At 42.8% G+C, this 24,496-nt stretch overlaps 1 protein-coding gene across 3 annotated transcripts in view; it reads right to left on the bottom strand.

Moving 5' to 3' along the window:
- The window catches only part of TMEM245 (transmembrane protein 245), a 94,120-nt gene that overhangs the window by 20,084 nt on the left and 49,540 nt on the right, over nt 1-24,496 (bottom strand). For all 3 annotated transcript variants that reach the window (XM_074824972.1, XM_074824982.1, XM_074824991.1), the window contains 3 exons: nt 23,136-23,267; nt 15,314-15,436; nt 3,399-3,544 (listed from right to left, as the gene is read on the bottom strand). In XM_074824972.1, coding sequence (XP_074681073.1) covers nt 3,399-3,544; nt 15,314-15,436; nt 23,136-23,267 — 401 coding nt within the window. The remainder of the gene's footprint in view (nt 1-3,398; nt 3,545-15,313; nt 15,437-23,135; nt 23,268-24,496) is intronic.

Raw genomic sequence — 24,496 nt, 5'->3', positions numbered from 1 at the left:
AGACCTTGCGCAGGCCGGCTGCACCTCCCTTCCCCGCCGGCGGGATGTCTGGATGATTTGCCCCCTCTCAGCCACTGCCAAGCACAGGAGGCTGTGCCACTTCCAGGGCATTGGCTCGGTGGAGGGTCGCTGAGGACCCGCAAACCTCCTGGAACATGGTTGCCACCATCTCGTTGAGGGGAACCCAGGCACGGAATGAGGAGGGGGCTGGAGCCCAGGGCTTACGAGCGGAGGTGGAGGGCTGTCCCTGTGCCCAAGGGGAAGCCTTTCTCTTGGGCGAGCACCATGGCAGGCGGGAGTGAGCCCCAGGCAGGGGACCCTCAGCCGCTGCGACCCTCCTCCTCCCACATTTGGGCATCTCGCAGACCACAGGCCCACCAAGCTCAAACCTGCCACAGTTGGACACACCCATTGGCCACAGTCACAGTCGCCATCACAATGGCCTGCTGATGTCACAATCCACCTCACAGCCTTTTGTTCTGGCCCTATAAAACCAGGGACCCTGCAGCTGGCCCACAGATTGCCGAGCCTCCAGGCCCTCAGCAGTCAAGCATAGCTGGACGGAAGAGGAGACGGAGCAGCGAGGCGGGTGGCTGCCCACGTTCGCGTGGGACAGCACACAGACCATTCCCACCACCGACAAAGAGCAAGACACCTCCCAGGAGCCTGAATCAGGAGGCCAAGCAGCAGAGGAGGACGAACATCAGCCCTCGTGCCATGGGCGTGAATGACCGCACTCCTCGGACTGACCGCAAGAGGCAACTGGCTGCAGACCGACGGGAGAAGGGCCCGGAGCCCAAGCGTGTCTGCCTGCGAGGGAGCAGCCGGAGCGGCGAGGCGGGTGGCTGCCCACATTCGCGTGGGACAGCACAGAGACCATTCCCACCAGAGGCAAAGAGCAAGACACCTCCCAGGAGCCTGAATCAGGAGGCCAAGCAGCGGAGGAGGACGAACATCAGCCCTCGTGCCAAGGGCGTGAATGACCGCACTCCTCGGACTGACCGCAAGAGGCAACTGGCTGCAGACCGACGGGAGAAGGGCCCGGAGCCCAAGCGTGTCTGCCTGCGAGGGAGCAGCCGGAGCGGCGAGGCGGGTGGCTGCCCACCTTTGTCAGTGACAGCAGAGAGAAGGTTACCGCCACCACCAAAGAGGAAGGCACGTTCCAGGAGGCTGAGGGAGGACAGTCAGAAGAGGAAGAGGAGGATGAGGCACAACACTACCCCTCGTGACATGAGAACCACTGACCGCTCTCATGCAAGCAGCGTTGTCCAGCACACAGCTGTGGACACACAGGGGAACAGCATGGGGCCCCACCATGGCTATCTGCTGAGACATGCTGTGAGGCCCAGGGACGGCAGTGCACCAGGCGATGGCGTGGAGCCCATGGAGGTGGATCCACCGGCTCCCTACCAGATGCCCAGGCGTAACAGTGCACCAAAGGACAGCCCGGAGCCCATGGAGGTGGATCCACCTCAAACAAAACAATAAACAACAAAAGAATAAAAATGCTTCCATCCTCTCTTATTTGGCACTGGGGCGACTGCAGCTGCACTCCTGTCACCCCTCCTGGCCTCTGCCTCTTAGTAGGAGGCTCTTTTTTGGAAACTTTCCGTTTCCGTGCCCACCTTTGTGCTTTGGCGGTGCCTTACCTTCTGAGTTTTTTTAAGCTATAACATCAATAACTTGATACTAGTTTTTTCAATGGAGTAAAATTACCATAAGAAAGGTGTTGAACCCTAGGAATGTCTTGTTTCCAAATTATCGGTCTCACTTCAGTGCCAGGTAACATTATGGAGGTCATTCTGGGAGTTACTGAAAAACATCTGAGAGGCAGTGCCGTCACTGGTCATAGCCAACACAGGTTCACAAGGGGAAAGTCCTGTTTAACCGAGAACAAAGTCTGTGGACTTCCCGCAGGCTCACCTGCAACATCTCCCACCAATAAGCAGTTCTTTGGTTGATGGTCAAGGGTTGTGTGGGCCCTTCTTTCCCATCCCCCACCACCGCCCCTCGTGAAGAGGTGCCATCTCTTCTGTACCGAGCCCCGAGGGAGAGGGCAGGAGAGGGCCTGGCTTCCATCGAGCTCCTGCCTTCCCCAGATGCCAAGGGACACCCACAACCTCGCGGAAGGTGGCCTGCCCCACTGCCACCCAGGCCTTTACTTCAGACGGTCACCAGCAAGAGCCCCGCCACCACTGACCTGAGGCACACCAACCCGAGCAGCTGCCCCATGGGTGGGATTTGTCCTGCTGAGCACAAGACAGTGGTCCTCCCACCGGGTACTGCCGCCCTCTCCATGCCTCACCCATCTGGAGACCATGGGAGGTTGTGTCACGGGCCTTGCTGAATTCAGTCAGAGTCAATGGCAGTCATTGCTCTCCCCTTGTCCCACTACGACAGTCACCTCCTCAAAGCAAGGCTCATGTTGGTGCTGGCACAACTTGTCCTTAGGGAAGCCGTGCTGGATGTTCGGTGATGTCACCTTGCCCTTCGTGTGCCTCCAAGTGAGCTTCTGTATTCACCGCTCTGCCCTTGTACCACGCGGCCAGCCAAGCAGTCTCTGGGGTTAGGCACGGCATGACTTGCCCTTGGCAAATGCCTGCTGGCTCCCAGCGCCTCATACCTGCTGCTGGCATCTTGCCTCCCTTCTGTCCTGGACAACCAGATTTCCTACCAAAGGCTGCGAAAGCATTTCATCCCATGGCTTGCAGCAGGTAACTCCTGGATTCCCTTCAACTTCTTTTAAAGAAGTCTTGCAGTGTCACCACAGCTGCAACTTTGTTTCTCCCACTACTCAAGTGCAAATTTAACATCTGGGATATTGTGACAGAAACAGTCAGGTTCAACACTTGGCTCAAAAATTGGCTGGAAAGCTGTTTTTACCCCAATACAGCTCACAAATCAATCCACATGAACAGAGAACTGTCACCGTCTTTGCAAAGGAATTTGAAAATTATTTATGAAATCTATCGCTACTTCTTGCCTGGACAATAAAAATCACAACATAGCTCCAATCAGAGAAACTGCAATGGAAAAAGGTCTTGGTTTGACTTGGTGCCTGATAGAGAACAGCTTCAGCTTAAAGGATTCCTTGAGCTACAGAAACCATCTACAGACACTCTGCTTCCTGATGGGTTAGAGATATCATGGGCGTATCAGTTTTATAAAATACTAGTATTCACTACAGCACAGGCCTTTGAATTTTTTTTTTAGGAAAGTCCAATCAAATTGTTCTTTTAACAATCCAGAACTAATAATCATCAGTACCAGGTTCTTGAAAATCTTTGGGATTTGGAAGTCGTCTTTTAAACATGAGCTGTTGCAATTGCTAAATATTTGTAGTTGAGCATCAAGTTTAAAAACAATTTTCCAGAAGGGGCAAGAAACCAACAACATACCTTATTGCTTCCTCCACAGATTGACCAACTATATTTGAGGAGGGACCCGGCTGAGACAAAGGGGTCAGGCTTATCACCCACTTTACTGGCTTGTAATACTCATCACTGGAACTCAATAGGTAGAACAGCGTGGTCAGAAAAATCACCTGCAGAACAAATTGGAGTTTTAAATTAAAAGGCAATAAATACTTTCCAGAACTACAGTATGCAGCTATGCTTCAGACATTGAACTTCACTGGAAAGACACAAAATACTATTCCACAAGCTTGGATTTAGAGAAACACACAGAGCTAGAAGAACATTCTCCCTTACTCCACAAAGGACTTAACAGTTATAGATAACCATTATAAAACTTTTAGTCCTGTTCAGCCTCTTCCTGAAGTCACATCTAGATGAAACAACTAGAATGTTGATCTAAAGCAACATTCCAGTTGGGTTTTTTTGTTTCCAGCATGTTTCGCAGATCAAAGAATTGCTGAATAGTACCATCTACTTTTAAAAAAAAAATAAAGCCAAATAAATCCAAGTTGTCTCAAGAGTCATTATGCAGCTGGATCTTAGATATGAATTAAATGAAAACTCACAAACAGAAAATTTATAGTATTTATTAGGCTGGCAATCCTGACTGAATACTCCTTCTGTGAGTTTAAAGATGACTCTCAGCAGAAGTGATGGCAGTTCCATTGTTTCAATTTAAGAACCAAAAAAATACAGTCTTATTCTATTCATTTCCCACATGCTGAAGTCCACTACGTTTTCCTTATTTTCCTGTTAGCGAGCTCAACAACTTCTTGGGCTAAGTATACATCACATAAATGTGTCCAGCTTAAAACAGAATACCTCAAAAAAGGAAAATCCATTCTGTATTCTCCAATGGTAAACTATGGCTTGTATTTGCTTCATCTGCAAGCCTCAGATCTTTTTTCTTTCTTCACAAGATTAAAAAGAATTCTTTCACTCTCCTTATTTCTAATCTACTCATATGCTAGAATAAACCACATCTTAATCTTTTGATATGCCAAACAGCCTGACCTCCGTAAATCTCCTACTTTCAAGCATTTTATCCAGTCTCGGACACTTCATGCCCTACTCCCACCTTCTCTCTGAGCACAGTCAGAAGAAAAATACGCAGACAGCACAACATGCAGTATGTCATTACCAGTCTCAAGAATGCCATCTGTTTGTCTCTGCTCCCAATTCCTTTCTACTCAGTGATATGTTACGACTTCTTCCCCCCACCCTCCCAGCCTCTATCTTGGAAGTCACACTCAGCTGTTCCTCTACTGTGACCCCTTTTCCAAAATGTCATATATAGATTTAGGCTGTATTCCCTCTTCCCAGGTGTGTAACTTCTGCCTTGGGTGATAAACAATCTATCTACTAAAACAAGTCATTACATCAGCACATCTGAAACACCATACTGTTAACATTCATTTTGAGATCATTAAAAAAAACCCAAAACCAACTGAACTAGGCCTTGGTTTAACAGGAAATAATCCAGTGCCAGTAGCAATATCAGCTACATTTTGTAAGAATTTCAAATGAGTAAATCTTAAAACTTGAATCAGATTTTAGCATCCTTTGTAATGCTGCAAGTATCATTATTTTCTCCTTGATAGGGCCTGCCATTTCTCCTAAACTACTGTAATATTTCCTGATTTAGTTACAAAACTCCCTATACTGAAGCAGGCATCCAGGTGGTCTTTTGTCCTCCTTGCACTGGGATCCCAGCTACACATCCTTCTTGCAGTGTGGTTTTCAACACAGAGAGCAGCATGCTGCTCTTGGTACAATATCCACTCATCCTGACATCCACAAAAAGCAAGGTGAAAAACAGCTCCACTGGGTCTTGTTTTATTGGGACAGCCTCAGTTAACTTCTGAAGATGTTGCCTTCTGAAAAGAATACAGCAGCCAGGGAACAAACAAATTAACTGCAGCAACAGGCAAAGCTTGATTCCTTGTGTATGAGAAACACACAGGGCTGACCTGAGGCACGCCATGAATACGAGCTGGGAATTATTTCAAGTGGCAACATGCACAGCACCTGTACTGACTGGAAAAGCTGTTCTTCCCCAGTGTTTACAGAAGTAACTTGATTTCTTAGGGACTAACACCACACTAACATACACATACCTACCTGAACTGTAAAAGCCAAAGTGATATAGCTATGGATGAACAGCAATGAAATAAAATGGTGTTAAACTGATAAAAGAGATACAAACCTAGCTCAAATTCTGTTAATGCAAGATGCATGTAACTACAGCACCATAAAAAAATCAGCTGAATTCTAGACTATCTGCATTTTGGGAAATTAACATATTTGCTTTAGCTCAATATGTACAGAAATGCAAAAAGAAGCAGTAGTCACAGAACATAGTAATTTATTATCGAGTGGCTTGCTGACTCTTCAAAGAAGTAGAATAGCCTCAATAGTACATTTAGCAGCAAAAAGATATGTCCTACCCTGTGTCAACTGGACTCTGAAAGTTTTCAGAGCTCTTTTAAAGGATATCTGAGATTTCAGACATTACCTAAATTGTTCCCTAAGCAACAGTTCAAGATCCTGTTGATGACTATGAGGAGGAATTCACCAAAGATAAAATAATAAGATGTTTCCATGATTAAACAATTGATGGATTACTATTTCTTGCTGTAGAATTTGTTCTGTAGCCCAAAATGTCAAATACTCTAATTTGAAGGGGGATAGACTGAATTCAAGGAAAAAGCTATGGGGAAACATTCTATGCTAAAATGGTAGTTCAGCATTTCCACATATATCAAGAAACACATGACTTAATTGCTTGTGTGTCAGGTCCACAGATTTGGGAAATATTTGTACCTGCCTTTCTTACTCAATTTTCTGCCCAAAAGCTTTGTTCTTGTTTTTTTAATTTTTACAGCATCAAAAATTTGCATATTCCCTGCAGGACTGTAGATGCCCACCAGACAAATGGAGCTTTTCTCTTCCGATCTTTGTAACGGAGTATGAGCAGCATGTGTATGTGTGTCCAGCACACATATCCATGTGCGCATATATATACACACACAAAGGACGTGTATGTGTGTGCAGATAGCAACTTGTATTCAGAAGTGAAATAGAAGCGGCACTCTTGTAACTACTGATCAGTTTTCAAATGTCTGTTGAGGATGCAAATACAGTCTTACTGGATCGTGAAAGGACATGTTACATGGATTACTTCCCACTGAATGCTTTGATGGAAGACGTATTTTTCAAAATGGAGGTTCAGAACAAAGTGTCCATTATTTATATGTTTTAAAGCACAATTTTTTACACCATTTATCAAAACAAAATTCACTATTTTAATTTTTATTCAAGGTGACTAAAACTGGAATGAAATGTAATCAGTTGAAAAGCTAACCACTTCAGAAACTGTTGTCTTGGAAAATTTAAAATTAGTTTGTGCCACTTCAAACTAGTAAAAACTCTTCTGTAGCAACTAAGAATCCTGCAAAACGAAAAAACAAGAGTACAATTAAAGCTGGAGTAGTGCTTTCTTTTAAACACAGCTCTACCTAGACATAATTTAGAAGAATTCTTGCTGTTTCACATTTAGAAAAAAAACTTCCCTGAGTCTATCTTTTGTCAAAACAGAGACATGGCATTTTCAAGAGAGTCAGCTTTTTCAAGCTGGTGGGTGGGCAGCTGAGGAGGCGTGGGCTGTGGGCGGAGCCCAGGGCCGGTGGCGCCCATTTCGAACTAGGTGTAAACACACCAACGGTCACTCGTCGAGGAGAGCAGCTCCAGTGCAGGTAAGCCCGTACTGGGGGGATTCGCAGCAAAAGGGACTGGAAAGGAGCTTTTTTGGGGGGGGGCTTTTGAATCTTTTTGGAGACAGAAAGGCAGCTAGCCGGCTCCAAGGAGACTGGCAAGCCGGTGGGCGGGCAGCTGAGGAGGCGTGGGCTGTGGGCAGAGCCCAGGGCTGGTGGCGCCTGTTTCAAATGTGGTGTAAACACACCAACGGTCACTTGCTGAGGAGAGCAGCTCACACCCACCCCTCGGTAACGAGCTGGGAGGGCTTCCTAGTTAGCATGGGCGGAACCAGCACCACCCACCATTAATTCGGTGATAAGAACCCTGTGGTCGCTACCCACCGAGCTCAGGGTGATCAGATAGTACCTGTAAACCACCGGTTGATAGTACTTGTCAACCACCAGTAGCCTGAGCCATGGTCTCCACTCGCCTCAAAAGCACCACCAGCAAGAACGTGGCGACCCAGACAGAGCAACTGCGCAAACATGCAGCAGTCCAGGTCCCAGGCTGCAGGGAAAGCCTCAGCCTGTCAGTGCTGTTGGAGGGCCGCAGTGACAGCGCCTGTGTGCGCTGCAACCAGCTGGATGACCTGCTCAGCCTGGTGGCAGAACTCAAAGAAGAAGTCAAGAGATTAAGAAGTATTAGGGAATGTGAAAGGGAGATTGGTGGAGTTCCACCTTGGCACCCATGAATCAAGAGGAGCAAATAGAGGCTCCAGGCAAGGCAGGTGATCCCTCACCCTCATGCTACCAGGCAGAAGGAGGGAACCTAAGAGATGAGGGAGACTGGAAACAGGTCCCTGCTCAGGGAGGCAAGAAAATTCTCTCCCAACCTCCCTCACCCTCCATGGTGCCCCTTCACAATAGCTTCGGGACCCTGGAACTTTTGAATGAAGACATGGAGGAAGAGAATGAGACAAACAATGAGGAAGACCAAGGACCACCAAGGCCAGGTCACTCTAGAAAAGGTATTAAAACCAGCTCTGAAAGGAACCCCAGAAGAGTCATTGTAGTGGGGGACTCCATTCTGAGGGGTGTCGAAGGCCCCATATGCAGACCAGACCCGCATCATAGGGAAGTCTGCTGCCTCCCTGGGGCCCGCGTCAAGGACCTCGCAAGAAGACTCCCCTCTCTAGTCAAACCCAAGGACTAATACCCTCTTCTGGTTTTTCAGGTAGGTGGTGACGACATTAGCAGGAGAAGTATTAAATCAATGAAGAGAGATTTCAGGGCCTTGGGGAAAGTGATCAAGGGGTCGGGGGCACAGGTTGTGTTCTCCTCTATCCCTCCAGTTGGGGGGATGGATGAGGATGAACACCAAAGAACACAGCAGATGAATTCGTGGCTTCAAGACTGGTGTCACCGTCAGGGCTTTGGTTTTTTCGACCATGGGTTGGTATACAGGGCACCAGACCTCTGGGCGTTAGATGGGATGCACTTGTCCCAGAGGGGGAAGAGGATCTTGGTGCAGGAGTTAGCTGGGCTCATGACAGAGCTTTAAACTAAATTTGAAGGGGGAAGGGGGCAAAACACCAGCCCATCTGAAGTGCATGTATACCAATGCACACAGCATGGGTAACAAACAGGAGGAGCTTGAAGCCATGATGCAACAGGAAACTTATGATGTAGTGGCTATCACAGAAACATGGTGGGATGTCTCCCATGACTGGAGTGCGCCAGTTGATGGCTACAAGCTCTTTAGGAGGGACAGACAAGGAAGGAGAGGCGGTGGGGTAGCACTGTATGTTAGGGACTGTTATGATTGCCTTGAATACAAGTGTAGTGAAGACAGGGTGGAGTGTCTTTGTGTTAGAATCAGGGGGAAGGCCAACAGGGCAGATGTTGTAGTAGGAGTCTACTATAGGCCACCCACCCAGGACAGAGAGGTGGATGAAATATTCTATAGGCACTTGGGTGAAATCTCACGATCGCTTGCCCCTGTTCTTGTGGGGGACTTTAACTTCCCAGACATCTGCTGGAAATACAACACAGCAGAGTGGGACCAGTCCCGAAGATTCCTGGAATGTGTCGGGGACAACTTCCTAACACAGTTGGTGAGAGAACCAACCAGAGAAGGTGCCCTGCTAGATCTCCTCTTTGTGAACAGAGAAGGACTGGTGGATGATGTGGTGGTTGGAGGTCGACTAGGGCACAGTGATCATGAAATAATAGAGTTCTCTATTCTTAGAGAGGCCAGGAAAGGGCTAAGCAGGACTGACATCCTGGACTTCCAAAGGGCTGACTTTGTCTTGTTTGGGCACCTGCTTGACAGGATCCCTTGGGAGATGGTCCTGAAGGGTATAGGGGTCCAGGAAGGCTGGGCGCTCTTTGAGAAGGAAGTGTTTATGGCTCAGGAGCAGGCAGTCCCCAGGTGCTCTAAGAGGAGCAGGCAGCAGAGAAGACCACCCTGGCTGAACAGGGAGCTTTGGCTGCAACTCAAGGAGAAAAGGAGAGTTTACAGCCTTTGGAAGAAGGGGCTAGCCACTCACAATGATTACAAAGAGTCTGTGAGGCTATGCAGGGCGGAAATCAGGAGGTCCAAAGCCCAGCTGGAAATTAATCTGGCTTCAGCAATTAAAGATAACAAGAAATGTTTCTATAAGTATGTCAATAGCAAAAGAAAGACCAGGGAGAGCCTCCATCCCCTGCTAGATGCTGAAGGAAACTTGGTAGCAAGTGATGAGGAAAAGGCTGAGGTACTTAATGCCACCTTTGCCTCAGTCTTTAATAACAAGACTAGTTGTATTGAGGGAATCCAGCCCCCTCAGCCAGAAGACAGAGACTGGGAGAACGACCCCCCCGCAATCCAGGAGAGAGTCAGTGACCTGCTGCATCACATAGACACACACAAGTCTATTGGACTGGATGGGATACACCCAAGAATGCTGAAGGAGCTGGCTGGGGTGCTCTAAGCCGCTTTCCATCATTTACCAGCAGTCCTGGCTGACCGGGGAGATCCTGACAGATTGGAAATTGGCCAGTGTGACGCCCATATATAAGAAGGGTTGGAAGGATGATCCAGGAAATTACAGGCCTGTCAGCTTGACTTCGGTACCCGGGAAACTGATGGAGCAGCTCATCCACAGTACCATCTTACAACACATGCGGGACAACCAGGGGATCAGGCACAGTCAGCATGGATTTATGAAAGGCAGGTCATGCTTGACAAACCTGATCTCCTTCTACGACAGAGTGATCTGCTTATTAGATGAGGGAAAGGCTGTGGATGTAGTTTACCTTGACTTTAGCAAGGCCTTTGACACCATTTCCCACAGCATTCTCCTGGCAAAACTGGCTGCTCGAGGCTTGGATGATCGCACGCTTTGCTGGGTAAAAAACTGGCTGGATGGCCGGGCCCAAAGAGTTGTGGTGAATGGAGTTAAATCCAGTTGGAGGACGGTCACGAGTGGTGTCCCCCAGGACTTGGTCTTGGGGCCACTCCTGTTTAACATCTTTATTGATGATCTAGATGAGGGGATCGAGTGCACCCTCAGTAAGTTCGCAGACGACACCAAGCTGGGTGGGAGTGTTGATCTGCTTGAGGGTAGGGAGGCTCTGCAGAGAGACCTGGACAGGCTGGAGCGATGGGCTAAGGCCAACTGTAGGAGTTTCAATAAGGCCAAAGGCCGGGTGCTGCACTTGGGCCACAACAACCCCCAGCAGCGCTACAGGCTTGGGGAGGAGTGGCTGGAGAGCTGCCAGTCAGAGAGGGACCTGGGGGTGTCGATTGACAGCCGGCTGAACAGGAGCCAGCAGTGTGCCCAGGTGGCCAAGAAGGCCAATGGCATCCTGGCTTGCATCAGCAATAGCGTGGCCAGCAGGGACAGGGAAGTGATCCTGCCCCTGTACTCGGCACTGGTGAGGCCGCACCTCCATTACTGTGTTCAGTTTTGGGCCCCTCACTACAAAAAGGACATTGAATGACTCGAGCGTGTCCAGAGAAGGGCAACAAAGCTGGTGAAGGGTCTGGAGCACATGTCGTACGAGGAGCGGCTGAGGGAACTGGGGTTGTTTAGTCTGGAGAAGAGGAGGCTGAGGGGAGACCTCATCGCCCTCTACAGCTACCTGAAAGGAGGTTGCAGAGAGCTGGGAATGAGTCTCTTTAACCAAGTAATAAACGACAGGACAAGAGGGAATGGCCTCAAGTTGTGCCAGGGAAGGTTTAGACTAGATGTCAGGAAGTATTTCTTTACAGAACGGGTTATTAGGCAGTGGAATGGATTGCCCAGGGAGGTGGTGGAGTCCCCATCCCTGGAGGTGTTTAAGAGTAGGGTTGACATAGCGCTGAGAGATATGGTGTAGATGGGAACTGGCAGTGTTAGGTTAATGGTTGGACTAGATGATCTTCAAGGTCCTTTCCAACCTAGCTGATTCTGTGATTCAGCTGACACTGCTGGTTGGACCACAGCAACACACAAAATGTGCTCAAATGCTGCCTACCTAGCTTTAGGGTTCAATCCATTCAAAATGTAAAAATTCCATTCCAAAACTGCATTAACAAGAAAAAAAAAAGAAGATGGGGTAAGGATATTGTGCCAGGTAGCACTCAAAGATGCAGAAACTAAAACAGAACAATAGAAAACTCTGAAACTATTTGTCTTCACATTCAAAATGAACTCTATACAAAAGCTCTTTCTCCTTACTGGAAAATAGTGAGAGTTCTCCCAGGAAATTGTGAACTTCATAATTCAAGACTTTCCGAAAGAGAGCAGAAAAGAGCTCATGCTGAAATCTCAGCTTAAATCGTTAAAGGTACCCATGCTTAGAAAGCAAATTATTGAAAAAAATTCTCACTACAGCGAAAGATGTAAGTATGCCTCCAGACCCAGAAGAACAAGAACTGTTAAGGTCACTTCTGGTTGTCTCCTTCTCACTTAAAGGGTGTTTTTCTTTAGCTCTGAAGGAAGGAATGTGAATAGCGGGTAAATCTAACAATGACATAGTACCAAATGGGATTCAGTAGCAATGCACATCACAAAAGTTAAGAAAGCTGCAGTGATTTATCCTAGGGTCACATTTGGATTTTCTCTCCTTATTGCATTAAGCTGTTGCAGCAGGGAAAGAGATGGGGAAAAAAAAGGCATAAGGAATGTGAGAGATGAGAAACCAGGCCTGCGAGAAACTAAGAAAAACAGCCTGAGAAAGCAAAAGTTGAGGCTGATCGAAGAAATGCCTCAAACACTCGCAAGACAAAACTATGAGTCACAGGGTGCATTCTGTGGAGGTTGAAGCTGATAAGGCTGCCCGAATAACACAAGATGCAGCTGGAGGAGGGAGCCCTGTGGAGACAGGACGGCTCTGCTCTGGTGTACCTGGCCAAATTTCAAGGGCCATCTGTCGGGTGAATGACCTTTGCTTCATTATCCACCAAATGCATATTAAAGTTAACACCCCTCAATATGCTAACGAGGGCTAACATGATCATGCTAATTACATCATCCCATGAAACACCTTACCCCTCCCCGTACATGGGATATATGTAGGTATGTGGGTCGACCTAAGGGACGGACCCAAGGAAAGTGGGTATAAATCTGGAGGAAGGCGGGGGGGGGTGGGGGGGGTGGGGAGGGCGGCGCGGGCGGCGCTGGAGAGTGCAGTGAAGCAAAGAAGATGGATGCAAGCGAAAAAGACAGCTGCCTCCTGGAACCCTCGCCAGCGGGATCAGCACAGAAACCCAGACTGGTGATCTGTATTTCCTCATTCCCTCTATCTCCCTCTTTTCCCTTTCCCATTAAGAAATGCAAGGCATATTATACTGCTTGTCACAACTTGCTATATACCTAGCCAACTATCGTGTGTTCAATTAGTACATTGTGAGTAGTTAATAAATGTTTAGACTTGGAGACTTGTTGTCCGCTCCACTGGGGATTTGCAAATCTGAGTCACTTGTCTCCCTCGTCTGAGCGGGACATGACAAGGAAAAATTAAGAAGCAGTTATATTGTTTCTACATGGAGTTCATGACAGTTTAGTTAAGATATCCTAAAAAGTAGTTTAAGGTTCAACTAAATTCTCAACTAGCATTTTCATTTACTTTCTGACCCAAATAATGGACTCTATTAACCTTTATTTAGTGCAGGCTATTTACTGAATATCCTAAATTTAAGTCCTTTCAGTCATAAGCTGTTAACAAACCCACACTAAACTCTACTAAAACAAGTCCATTAATTTACCTTTTTGTGTTTTAAGAAAATCTGTTTAGTTTTTAGAGCAAGAACCTTTGCGAGATACTTTCATAAATGAGAAACGATGTCTCCGAGCAGACACAACAGCCTATGAAACATAGAGCACAAACAAGACTTAGTTATAGCACTCTCCCACAGCCTCTTCCAGACTGGCTCCAACAGGTCCGTGTCCTTCTTATGTTGGTGGCCCCAGAGCTGGACACAGTACTGCAGGTGGGGTCTCACAAGAGTGGAGTAGAGGGGCAGAATCACCTCCCTCAACCTGCTGGCCACACTTCTCTTGATGATCCTGATACAGTTGGTTTTCTGGGCTGGGAGCGCACATTGCTGACTCACAGTCAGCTTTCCATCTATTAATACCCCCAAGTCCTTCTCAGGGGCTGCTCCTGATCCACTCATCACCCATTGGTGGGGAAAGCTTTATATGACCATTTATATGACCATTTTGAGTAACATATCCAACCTACAACAGAAGTGGAGGAAACAGAGTAGCCTTTAGGGCATCTAATGTTTAAAAGAATTCCAACACAGCAATATCCAAACTAGCTCTGGTAAACCAGCTGACTGCACAGTGCCCCAGCAAGTGGCGGGACTCTGCTGACAGACAAAAACGCAGGATCGTGCATCACAGCAACAGTATGTAATGAACTTTGTATAAGCCATTAGGCATCTAGAGCTAAATTTTTGTCTGAGCAATGAGTGCACTGAAATAATCTGCAATTATTATAAAAACGTGTCATTTTTAAGCATACTAACTTCTCAGACACTGTTTTCAATGTGTCATCATGGGTGAAGTTGTGGACTAAGTAAGAAAAGAAATTAAGTATTTCCATGCAATCTTTTCTTTACTAACTGAAAGATAGCTACAGAACAACAAAATCAAGCTGCAGTGATTTTCTTCAGTTCAAAACAGCTATTCCATTAAGTCTTACTGTGATCGGTTCTTTCTTTAATATTGGAGACTCCACACAGCTGCCTTGAAATGCTGTTAAATATTATTTCAATTTTGCAGCTTTCTCTACAAAGACCTCCTCCTGAGCAAGCATCAATGAAGGCAATGAAGTTAAACTGGCAAGGTACTTTTCTTTCTAACAGATGTTTTTGAATCCTGAACTAAAAACCAAGACATGAATTTCAGTCAAGCTTCCAAGATCAGTACTTGTTTAGTTAAAACAGGAAAAAGTCCCAGGCCTGTGTTTTAGGAGATTTTTATTTTAAGTAACAGCTGTCACAGCAAATGAGAAGAAAGAAGTTACCTCTACCATTATAAATTACTGCACACAGCTGTGGAATTTAGAAACAAAAGAAACTATAAACATCTAGCTCACAGAATAGTAACACATCGGTTAAAGAACACACCTTTAATAAAAAGGTTTCAGAGACTACTACTCAGTGTGGACAATAACATTAACAAGAATTAACTCTGTGTAGGAAACATTCTGCAGGTAAGAGCTCACAGAGGTTAAATAAAAACGGAACAACCCTCTCACACAGATTTGCTGGAGACACTTCATTAAAAAAGGGAATATAAGGTAATCCTTGTGAAATAAATACTTTTGCTGACACTTCCTTGTAACAATTTTTTCCTTCTTCTGAGAACACTGGCTTGTTTAAGTATATGCTTAAGAGGACTTAATATGCATAAGATCTCAGTAGTTATGCAGGATATCACAAGTTGCAGCTCAATATCTTCGAGGCCAGAAACAAGAGTTTTCCATAAACAGAATGATAGGAAGACTGCCAGTTCCTTAATGTGGAAGTTACACAAATTTTGCCCTCTGCCTAGAATGAGCCCCGAGACAACAGATTTGAAAGTTGCAAAATCTTTAAGAACTTTGGTGTTAGATAAGGTTAGAAGACACTTTCAATGCTTTAGGTTTGATTTTTCATTGTTACAACATGTGCCATTAGGTTCCTTCAGTAAAACAGGCCATGTAAACCAATGACATACTACTTACCACTGAAAGCACAAAATTGAGAAGAGCTGTCCCACTATGGAAGAGGATTGTCACTAATGTTGTAACGGTAGTAAACAAGAGGCTCACATTGCGACTCATCACTATCCACAGAGACTCCAGGATCTGGAAAAGGAGAGGGAAGCAAAGACAAAGTCAGATACGGGACGGTATGCACTAGGACAGAGAACTGCTTACATAGTGATTCATCTCCATCAAGCCATATGAAGAAGACATTTCTTAAAAAAATCATCTTCCTTCACTCCTAAATTATAGCAGGTAATATCAACTCAAAAATGTCTACTTTACCAAAGACAAGTTTCTAGGTAGATGGCTATAAGGTTTTAGAACTTTCCTCCAATGTTCAAAATTATTTCATTATGAAAAATAGCAAAAAATTTAGATGTGGTGACACTTGTTTATTGAGATTAACATCACCACCAACTGAAAGCAGATAACGTCTTGGCAGAGAAAACTGCCAATTTCAAAAGCAGAAATGCTAAAACACAAAGAACAACAAGTAACACCACAAGGTAGAAATAAATCTGAAGACAGCTTCAAATCAAATAATAGAATTACTACTTTAATAAATTTGTTTTAAAAATGTTTTATGGTAATGAGATTCGTATTTTTTATAATGTCTGCAGACAAGTACACAAGTTGTGATTTTGAGCAGAGATGTATCAGTCAAGCAATTATGGCAAATAAATCAAACAATGCTAGACAATCTATTAAATTTTGCACAGGCTTGGGGAATTGATCAATTATTAGTTACAGATAGTAGTTTTGAGACATGCCTTTAAACACAGAATACCCACTACAGCCAAATTAGTTCATGTATGCATGCAGACACATCAATCTGAATAGGGCAGCAACTTCATGAGACATTAAGGACATAAAGGCATGGAACAGCATGGCACAGGGAGGCATCCTAAACGCAGTGCACAGTAGTTTCACAAGAAATATTTCATTCAGAAGGAATACAGTAAGAATCTATTAGCCAAGGTGATTCAAACATATACAAAAAGTAAGGTTACAAACAAAAAGCCATACCTTCCTTCAGTCTAACTAATATAACTGAAAAAACTGTAAAAGCTCTGACACAAAAACCCTTCTCCAGGTTCAAAGCTGTAAGTGAAGACTTCAAAACTAGCAACAGCTACTCTTGGTTTAATGAGTATCAATTAGACTGAATTAAAACAAACAAAAAAAACCAACCCAAAAACCCAACCCAAAACAAAAAAGACCCCCAGCAGCTGGCATTTGTAGAGCAGACAGAAGAGTGTGAGCCACGTGATTGTCTCTCCTTTGGAACTGAGTGAAGCATATAGAAGATAATTTATTAAGCATAAACTTGGAAGGACCTATGTGCCTGGAGAGAAGTGACAGGGAATTATAACACATAGTAAAAACAGAAAGATCTACTTAGTTCGTGCTGCTTACTATTTAATGGGAATTATGATTTTTAAGGCTCGTCGTTTGAAGAGATTTTATTAGTCTCTCAAGAATTCAAGTGAGGTTAGAAGTGAAGATGATGTTCTGCTGAAAAATGTTCTCCCACTGGTACCTGTCCCCTTCCTTCTTCTACGGATTAAGAATTCATTCTGGGGGTGCAGCAGTGGTGTAAGTTCATGCAGCTGCCAGGTAACCTTATTAAACATACATTACACTATGACAACTGTAAACACAGAGAACAGTGATTTTTGAGGAAACGGTTTGTACCTAAAGCAGAGGCCTTTCAGTTGGTATTCAGTAAAAATAGTTCTGCCATTGCTAATAACAGGCTGTAAGCTGTATGCTAACTGTGCAAGGCTCCAGTCCCAGATGTTTAAGCCTGTTGCTAGAATTTGGCATGTGAGCAGGAGCTTGGTGCCACAGATATCCTATTAGGATGTGGAGTTTAATCACCCAACAGCAGCAAAGGCCTTGAAAATAGGGACACGGGTTGAAAACAAAGGCCCCTGAAACTCAAGCAGTTCACTGAGGAAGAAGGCATTGAAGACAACAACCTTAAGAGCTAGGAAAACACTTCTTTTGCTTTAAGAAAATGTGGTAGCAACTAGGGAAAGGGAAAGAAAGCCAAACAGGCAAACAACACGACAAGGCCCTGCCACGACCTGGAAAAGTAACGCCTCTCCAAGTATCACACGGCATATAGTCCACGGCAGAGGTCAAGGAATGGGAGTTGTCCAGAAACAAAAACACATTATAAAAGGACAAGCTCCTTAATTTGAGGGAAGATTATGTCCATTTCAGTTCTACCCTTTCATATTTAAGAGCTCTTGAGCCCACTCACTTTGACTTCTGTGATTGAGACCATCAAGGATAGCAGCTATTAGTGCCAACTACACAGCATCACCACAGTGGTATTCTATCCTTACAGCTCATTGTAAGATATGACTGTTAAGGACTGACCACTTTGAATACCTAACAGTAACAATTAGCAGAGTGTAAAACAAACCATTAGCATGAAGTGTGTTGTTAATGAAAGTTGGTCTAGTAAAGTTTTGTTTTAAAGATTGAAACTAGCCTCATTTATCAGTCTTCTACATAGTAATCACAGCAATCATTAATTCCCTTCTTTGTACACCATCCTTTGCAACAGATCAGCTGAGCTGATATTGGTGAGCAGTTCACAAGGAGAGCGGCTTGTTCCATGTGCTACCAGAGAGAGTACATCTGAAGGGGACTGGGAAAGTTTCCTTCAAAATAGTGTTCCTCCAGTATAGGTTGTAGTTGTTCAACACTTTCCCTAGAAGCTTTAGCCTAAGGAGCTGATAATCAGGAATATACAACTGCAGTTAGTTTGAAAGCAGTTATCAGGTGGTTCAGTCAGTATCAGGAATGGTTCTCCCAGAAGAACATCTTTGTTAGGCAGAGTCATTCATTGAAAGCATTTGCTTTAGAGTAAGCGTGGATAGTGCCTTTCGTTCAGCTTCAGTATGTCTTAATGAAAACAAGTGCATCTTTTAGGACTCGTCTCCAGCAAGTTTCTCTTTATGCATATGTACCATTAAAATGTCAAGACACATGCTTCTCATCACTAGGATGAGAAGACAGACATAGCAGACATTAATCATTACTGAATACAGTATCAGAAAGTGCTCAAATACTTCACTAACAGTCACAAAATCAAAATACATGTACCTGCACCTAGGAGTTCATAATGCCGTTTGATTCAGAGCATACTGCTGCTGAGTTAATGAGCTCAGTTACTATGCATAAACAATTTCTAACACCTTGCCAGCGGAGACCAGTTCTCCAAAGCACAACTGTGAAAATTTATGCAATAACAGTTTTAATGTTACTGTTATTAAATAACTGAAAAACACACCTCTTTCCCCAAAACACTGCTTTGTCTAAGTAGCCTTAAGAGATTAGTCTTTAAAAAAAGAGCTATGAAGCTCTGTACAGAATTCAAGGCTCCCTTATGCATCACACTGTGATGCATCACCATCAGCATCAGTTGCTGTCCTTTTCCAATCTGTAACAGGCGAAAAAATCAAAATTGTGCTTAATGTTCTTAGCCATCTAAACTGTCCTATTGGCCACTTACACTGGCCAATACCTGCACAAAAGGTTTAAAAGACACTTGACCAAAACAAGTATATTGCTGAGAACTTCAAGTCAACAAACTTCTGGAGGCCAGATAAATTCATGTTCCTAATTTTATTATAGAGATCAGAAACAGATTTATAAAGGGGATAAAACTGGACACGATGAGGTATTAAGAAAAAAAACTTGTCCTTCTGTATACTTTTAGTATTTTTTTCTGTTCATAAAGATGGATCATCCTGACAACTCAAAAATTACAACAACAGAACAAATCAATAAAACTTTAAGGTAGAAAACAAGCAATGGACTTTGTGAAGAATACTATAGTATGTGCAAGATCAAAGGCTTCCTGCTTCAGTTAAAAGATGATTTCCAAATAAATGTTTACCCATAAAGTTCTGGACTAACCCTTCACGGCTCAAAAGCTCATTTTTGAAAAAACATCTTTGCTTGACCTTTACATGATACAGAGACAAAACAGCAACAGAAAAAGGACTATCCTTCAGCATCATATCTTTGACTTTCTCATTATAAAGAAATCAACTCTTTCTCTAAAAATATGCATCAAGTTGAATTTCACCTAGCCTGAAAAAAAAAATTCCCATTATGAAGAAGAGAACACCAAACCTGTGAACGCTTGCCTTACTAGGGAGGAAAAAAAAAAAAAAAAGGCATGGTAGTTGAATTATTACCAAAGAATGGACTGTATTAGCTATAAACTTAGGAGGTTACTTGAAGAAATACTCAGGGCCAGAGAAGACATTAGGGTATGTGGTAACTCAGTGAAATAGTTGAGAAACTGACTTGATTTGGACCACACAGATCAGTCATGCCAAATGCACGGATAAAGAAACCTAACTGAGCTGAAGCTCCCTGTGTATGTCTTAATGGAAGGTCTTCTGTCTTCCTGTCCGGGAAATCTTTGAATAAGATACCGGCTGTTGGTGAAATGATGAATATTCTTGTGCAGGAAGCAAAAAGATCCATTTAAGGAGACATTAGAAACATCTCATATACCATCAAGGGAGTTCTGTGGGATCATTCACAGATTTAACCAGCAGCAATTTTCTGTTTCAAGGTTTCAAGCCTTCAAGAAATGGAGAAAAAGGGTATGAATGAAAAAGCAGGTGAGTGGGAAAGAAATGAGGATTTTTTTATTTTTCAGAAATTAAATCTTAGTAGTCCAGCTATGTACTGCATATTTCATTCACCTGACAAACTACCTTAGACTAGAGCATGGGGCGCAAAATTTGAGGCATAAGTGAGGATCCACTCTAGTTTTCTCCCCAAACTAAGAATAGGATGAGATAAACCCCACTTCAGAAACACATGACTGGATAAACTGGTTTATAACACTACTGCTTCTAAAGAATACTAAAAAAATCCAAAGCTGAAAGGCAGAAGTGCTGCTAACACCAAAGCTTTTAGAAAAAAAACAAACCGATGATTTGAAAAAGCTTTTCTTCACATTAAATCTTCAGGCAATTTACATGTTTATATAGTGAGTTACTTCAAAATAATTAAGGTCTGTCTACATCAAACTAGAGCTAAATATAACTGCTATAATGAACAGCAAATTTTGAAGGGGGTACAGAAGCCTTCTGTGCTTTATCTGATACTCAAAGTACTGAATCGATGCATATTGTTACAAATTAAATGAAAGCCAGTAATTCCCCAGCACAGCTATACCAGTGATTTAATTATATGCTTTCAACTCTAATATGGAAGTTTCTTCAACTAAACGAAAAGCCTGAAGTGAAACAGTTGCATCTGTCTCCTTTTAACATTCTTCTTACAGCAAACACTCCTTCTCTTACTAAAGAGGATGAACACTTCCTATGATTTGCATTAATGGAAAAGAGCTTATCTACTTGTGATTGCAATTCAACACTGTCAAAACAGCTGTATTTTCAGAGAATACAGAGTCATCTGTACTATTCCGAAATATTTCAGAAAGCCAAGGGACTAGCAAGACAGTTATTCTATGGTGAACTCTAGCCTTAATCTATGCATAAGTATTTATTAAGTGCAAGTAGTGTTATCTTAGTTTATTCTTTTCCAAAAGTGGAAGAAATCTCACTATAACTGCATAGCCACACACACTTCTTTGCAGTTACCTTACTGTCTTTAAAAGCTCTGTGTTTTAAAAAACTGTCAAAGCAGTTTTGGGACCGCACCATGTCTTGCTATATTCTTAAGAATTGCAGGTTAGCATTGATTTCAAGTGTCCAAATGCAGAAACATCCTACAGCCTAAATCACAGCTAACCTATTTAACCAACCCCACCCCAGCACCTCCCCCACAATCCCCACCATACACAACACTCAACATAAAAAAATAATCCCACCCAAATTCCACAAAACACAAAAAAGCAAACAAAAAAGCCAAAAAAACCCCAAACCAAACACCAGCAAAATCCACCCAAAAGAAGAAAAGAAACCCCCAAGAACAAACCCCCCTCAAAAGCACCTACACAATTTAAAATATTTATCCTTCCCAATTTGGCATGCCATTCTAATAACTCATTGTTCCTCTTCAAAATACCAAGAGAAAGATTTTCATGTTCTGATAAAAACATAAATCCTGAATACAGTAAGCTTCCATTGTATCCTAGGGTAGGTAACCAACTTCCTTAGAAACACCAGACTTAGTCAAAGCTATTCTTATTTTCATAATCTCTAAGTTTTTATGACCTAAACAAGCACAGAAATCAGTTTTTCATCAATTTTAATCTGAACTATCAGTGTAATATTTATGCAATGCATTGTGGATGAGCAAGCCAATAAAGAAAATGCTGCCCAGTAAGGATGTGAAATCAGGATTTAGAGCGATATACCATGTTGACTGGTTTACAGTCTGTCATTAAGGTCATGAGTGTATGGAGAAAAAGGACAGGTGTTTCCCCACAGCTGATGAGCAATGAGTTCACGGAAATAAACAGGAAAGCAAGTCAACTGCTAGCACTTTTTTTCCTGAATTTCTGAACCAGATTTCAGAAATAAAGCAAAGCATGCTAGCCAGATGAAAATTTTAGTATTAATGTATTTCAGTCTTAAATATTTATTCTCTTTAGACTATTTCCTGCATTATTCTAGCTTATTTAGATTACTGAAGCACACTTATCATCATGGTTTCTGAGCACTGTGAAGCAATGCTGTAAATGACATGGCTAGCACCTATTGTATAGTTTCTCCTCCTTCTCTCCCTCTTGCCTAGAAGGAAACTCCATATTGATTTTAAATGATGATGTGTTGTGCATTTTTATAACTGTTTCAAGCATGCATGGTCAACTTTGAGAAAGTACTAAGCAAATTTCACTATTAACTGAAAAAAGGTTCACTGCAATAAAACGTTTCTCTCAACTTTTTCTTGACTCACGTCTTCTTCTATGGTAGAAACTGTACCTATTTAAGCAGCAATTGAGGGAGGACAGAAAAAGCACACACACCCATCAGTCTAAACCAAGAATTGCCTTGAGGCAAATACTAGCTTTAATTGCATCCACAGAAAGGTTATATTGTGAGTTAGGTAGAAATAATATTCTTCCAAAATGGATAAATAGTAACCTGAAGATACTTTTAGTTTAAGACAACAGCTCAAGTCAAAGATGAATTATATCAGGGATTGACTCTGTATATTAAGCATTTCAGACTTAACATCAATTTTTTAGAGGAACATAGTTACTTCAGTTTGGATTACTTTCAATGCTTTTTCCTTTTCTCCTCATGAGGTGAAAGGTCCACTGCATTAATTCAGGAAATCACACAGTGTAAAATATTAATTTCATTCTCCAAAGAACTTTCATAGAAGAAGAGAGAAATACGCTGCTTTCAACTCAATGAATTATAACTTGAGGAAAAAAAAAAAAACACTACCAAAAAAATATTTTGTTTTCACAACCTCTTGGTCAATGCTTCCTCAATTACAACCTAGATAAATTGGTCTATGTTTTAAAAAGAAAAGACTACATAACATAAAGCATTTAAAACCAGCATTACCAGGTGACACAGGTAATCCTACAGTAACGATCTCTCTCAGGAAGAAGTCTGGGAAGTTAGTATTAATGAAGATGCTGAAATCAGGAAGGCTTCTTCATCATAACCAGTTCTGTAGAATGGTTATATCCTAAGTAGGCTTAGAATAATTGTTTACATAACTCTAAGTAACACTTGACAGTGTTTCCATAATTTTCCATGTACTTGAACCCATAACCTTATTGTTACCAGTTAAAAATGAGAGCAATTTGGTAATAAGGGAAAAAAATACATACCGAAAGAAATGTTTCAATGTTATCGTGAACAAATGATGCAACATCTTGCCAGTCCAGAATATCACCAAGCCAGCTGTTTTGACGGTTTATGTGCCATTTGTGTCCTTTGTGTCTTCCAGAATGCGTTACATTCTTGAAAAGAGAGACAAAGACGTAAAGAAAACAGGCGTCTGAATAACTTAGACACGAGAAAGCCAAAGACTAATGTTTTGTTAATGAGGAACAGACCCAACATGCATCTAAATACTTAGAGCTGCTTTAATTGGTGTCCTCAAAAATACCTGAAAGTACTCTGTACACTGGAAAAATTTAAAACTGACAGAAAAGCGTAGATAATTATCCCATATAATTATAGTTCTGTATACTGTATATTCACCTCAGTTAAACCTTAGCTTTACTGATACAATAGTATCTATCTTGCTCTTTATGAAAGCACACAAGAAACAGATAATCATTTCAGTTACTAACTACGTAATTTACTGTTTGCAACACACAACTCTTCCCAGTACAACCCACAAAGTAAAATACAAGCACAAGCCAAAACAAGTAGTTTTCTCACAATTAGTGTTGTCTACTCCACTGGCAATGTTCAGTCATGCAAAAGCCAAAAGCTAAACTGGAAGCATAGAGGATTTCTTCTGACTACACAGCTTTGTAACTGCAACAAATGCAGCAAGACAACAGAAAATGGCCATAACCACAACTGCTAATGCCGTTAAGTGGCTTCACCCTAATCATGAAGTTGCCTATTGTCCAAATGAATCACACCTGATTACTATCTAGCATAAGACTATTTGACTCAGTCTGGGACTGTGTTTCAGAGAAAGATGCCAAAATTCTACTGTATGCAAGTCTAAGCAAACCCTCTGATTACAACAGATCTCATCCTGATCTTCAATAGCAAGAGGCTTTTCAAGTTCTCAACTCTGATGTTTATATAAGCGGTCCACTACTCCTGTTAGAATTTTCAAAAAAACTTTTTACCAGCCTGCATTCAAAATTACAGTATCTTTTTTTGGCACACATGGCAAGTAGTGTTCCAAGTGAAGTCCCTGCACAGATTTATCTAAGAGTATTACATTTTCTGCTTACTACCAAATCTCCATACATATTGATACACTTTATGATGCACAATTAGCAACGTTCTTTAACAATCCACAGCAACAGAGATCTTTATTCTGAGCTAGGAGTTTATTTAGAGAGGAACATATGAGCAGTCAAAAATCTCCCTCCAATAGGTCTTTTGTATTTGTAAACTGTATCAAGAACCTATTTTCTGTTCATCTAGTTCTAGTTTCAAAGCTAGCTCTTGCCATCAACTAACAGAACTAGGTATCATTTGCAAATTTTGTAACTGTTAT

This window comes from Strix aluco, chromosome 1 (genome assembly GCF_031877795.1).
Source record: "Strix aluco isolate bStrAlu1 chromosome 1, bStrAlu1.hap1, whole genome shotgun sequence".
Lineage (NCBI taxonomy): Eukaryota > Metazoa > Chordata > Aves > Strigiformes > Strigidae > Strix > Strix aluco.
Note: the sequence above shows the minus strand (reverse complement) of the source record. Positions and strands in the feature narration are given on the sequence as shown.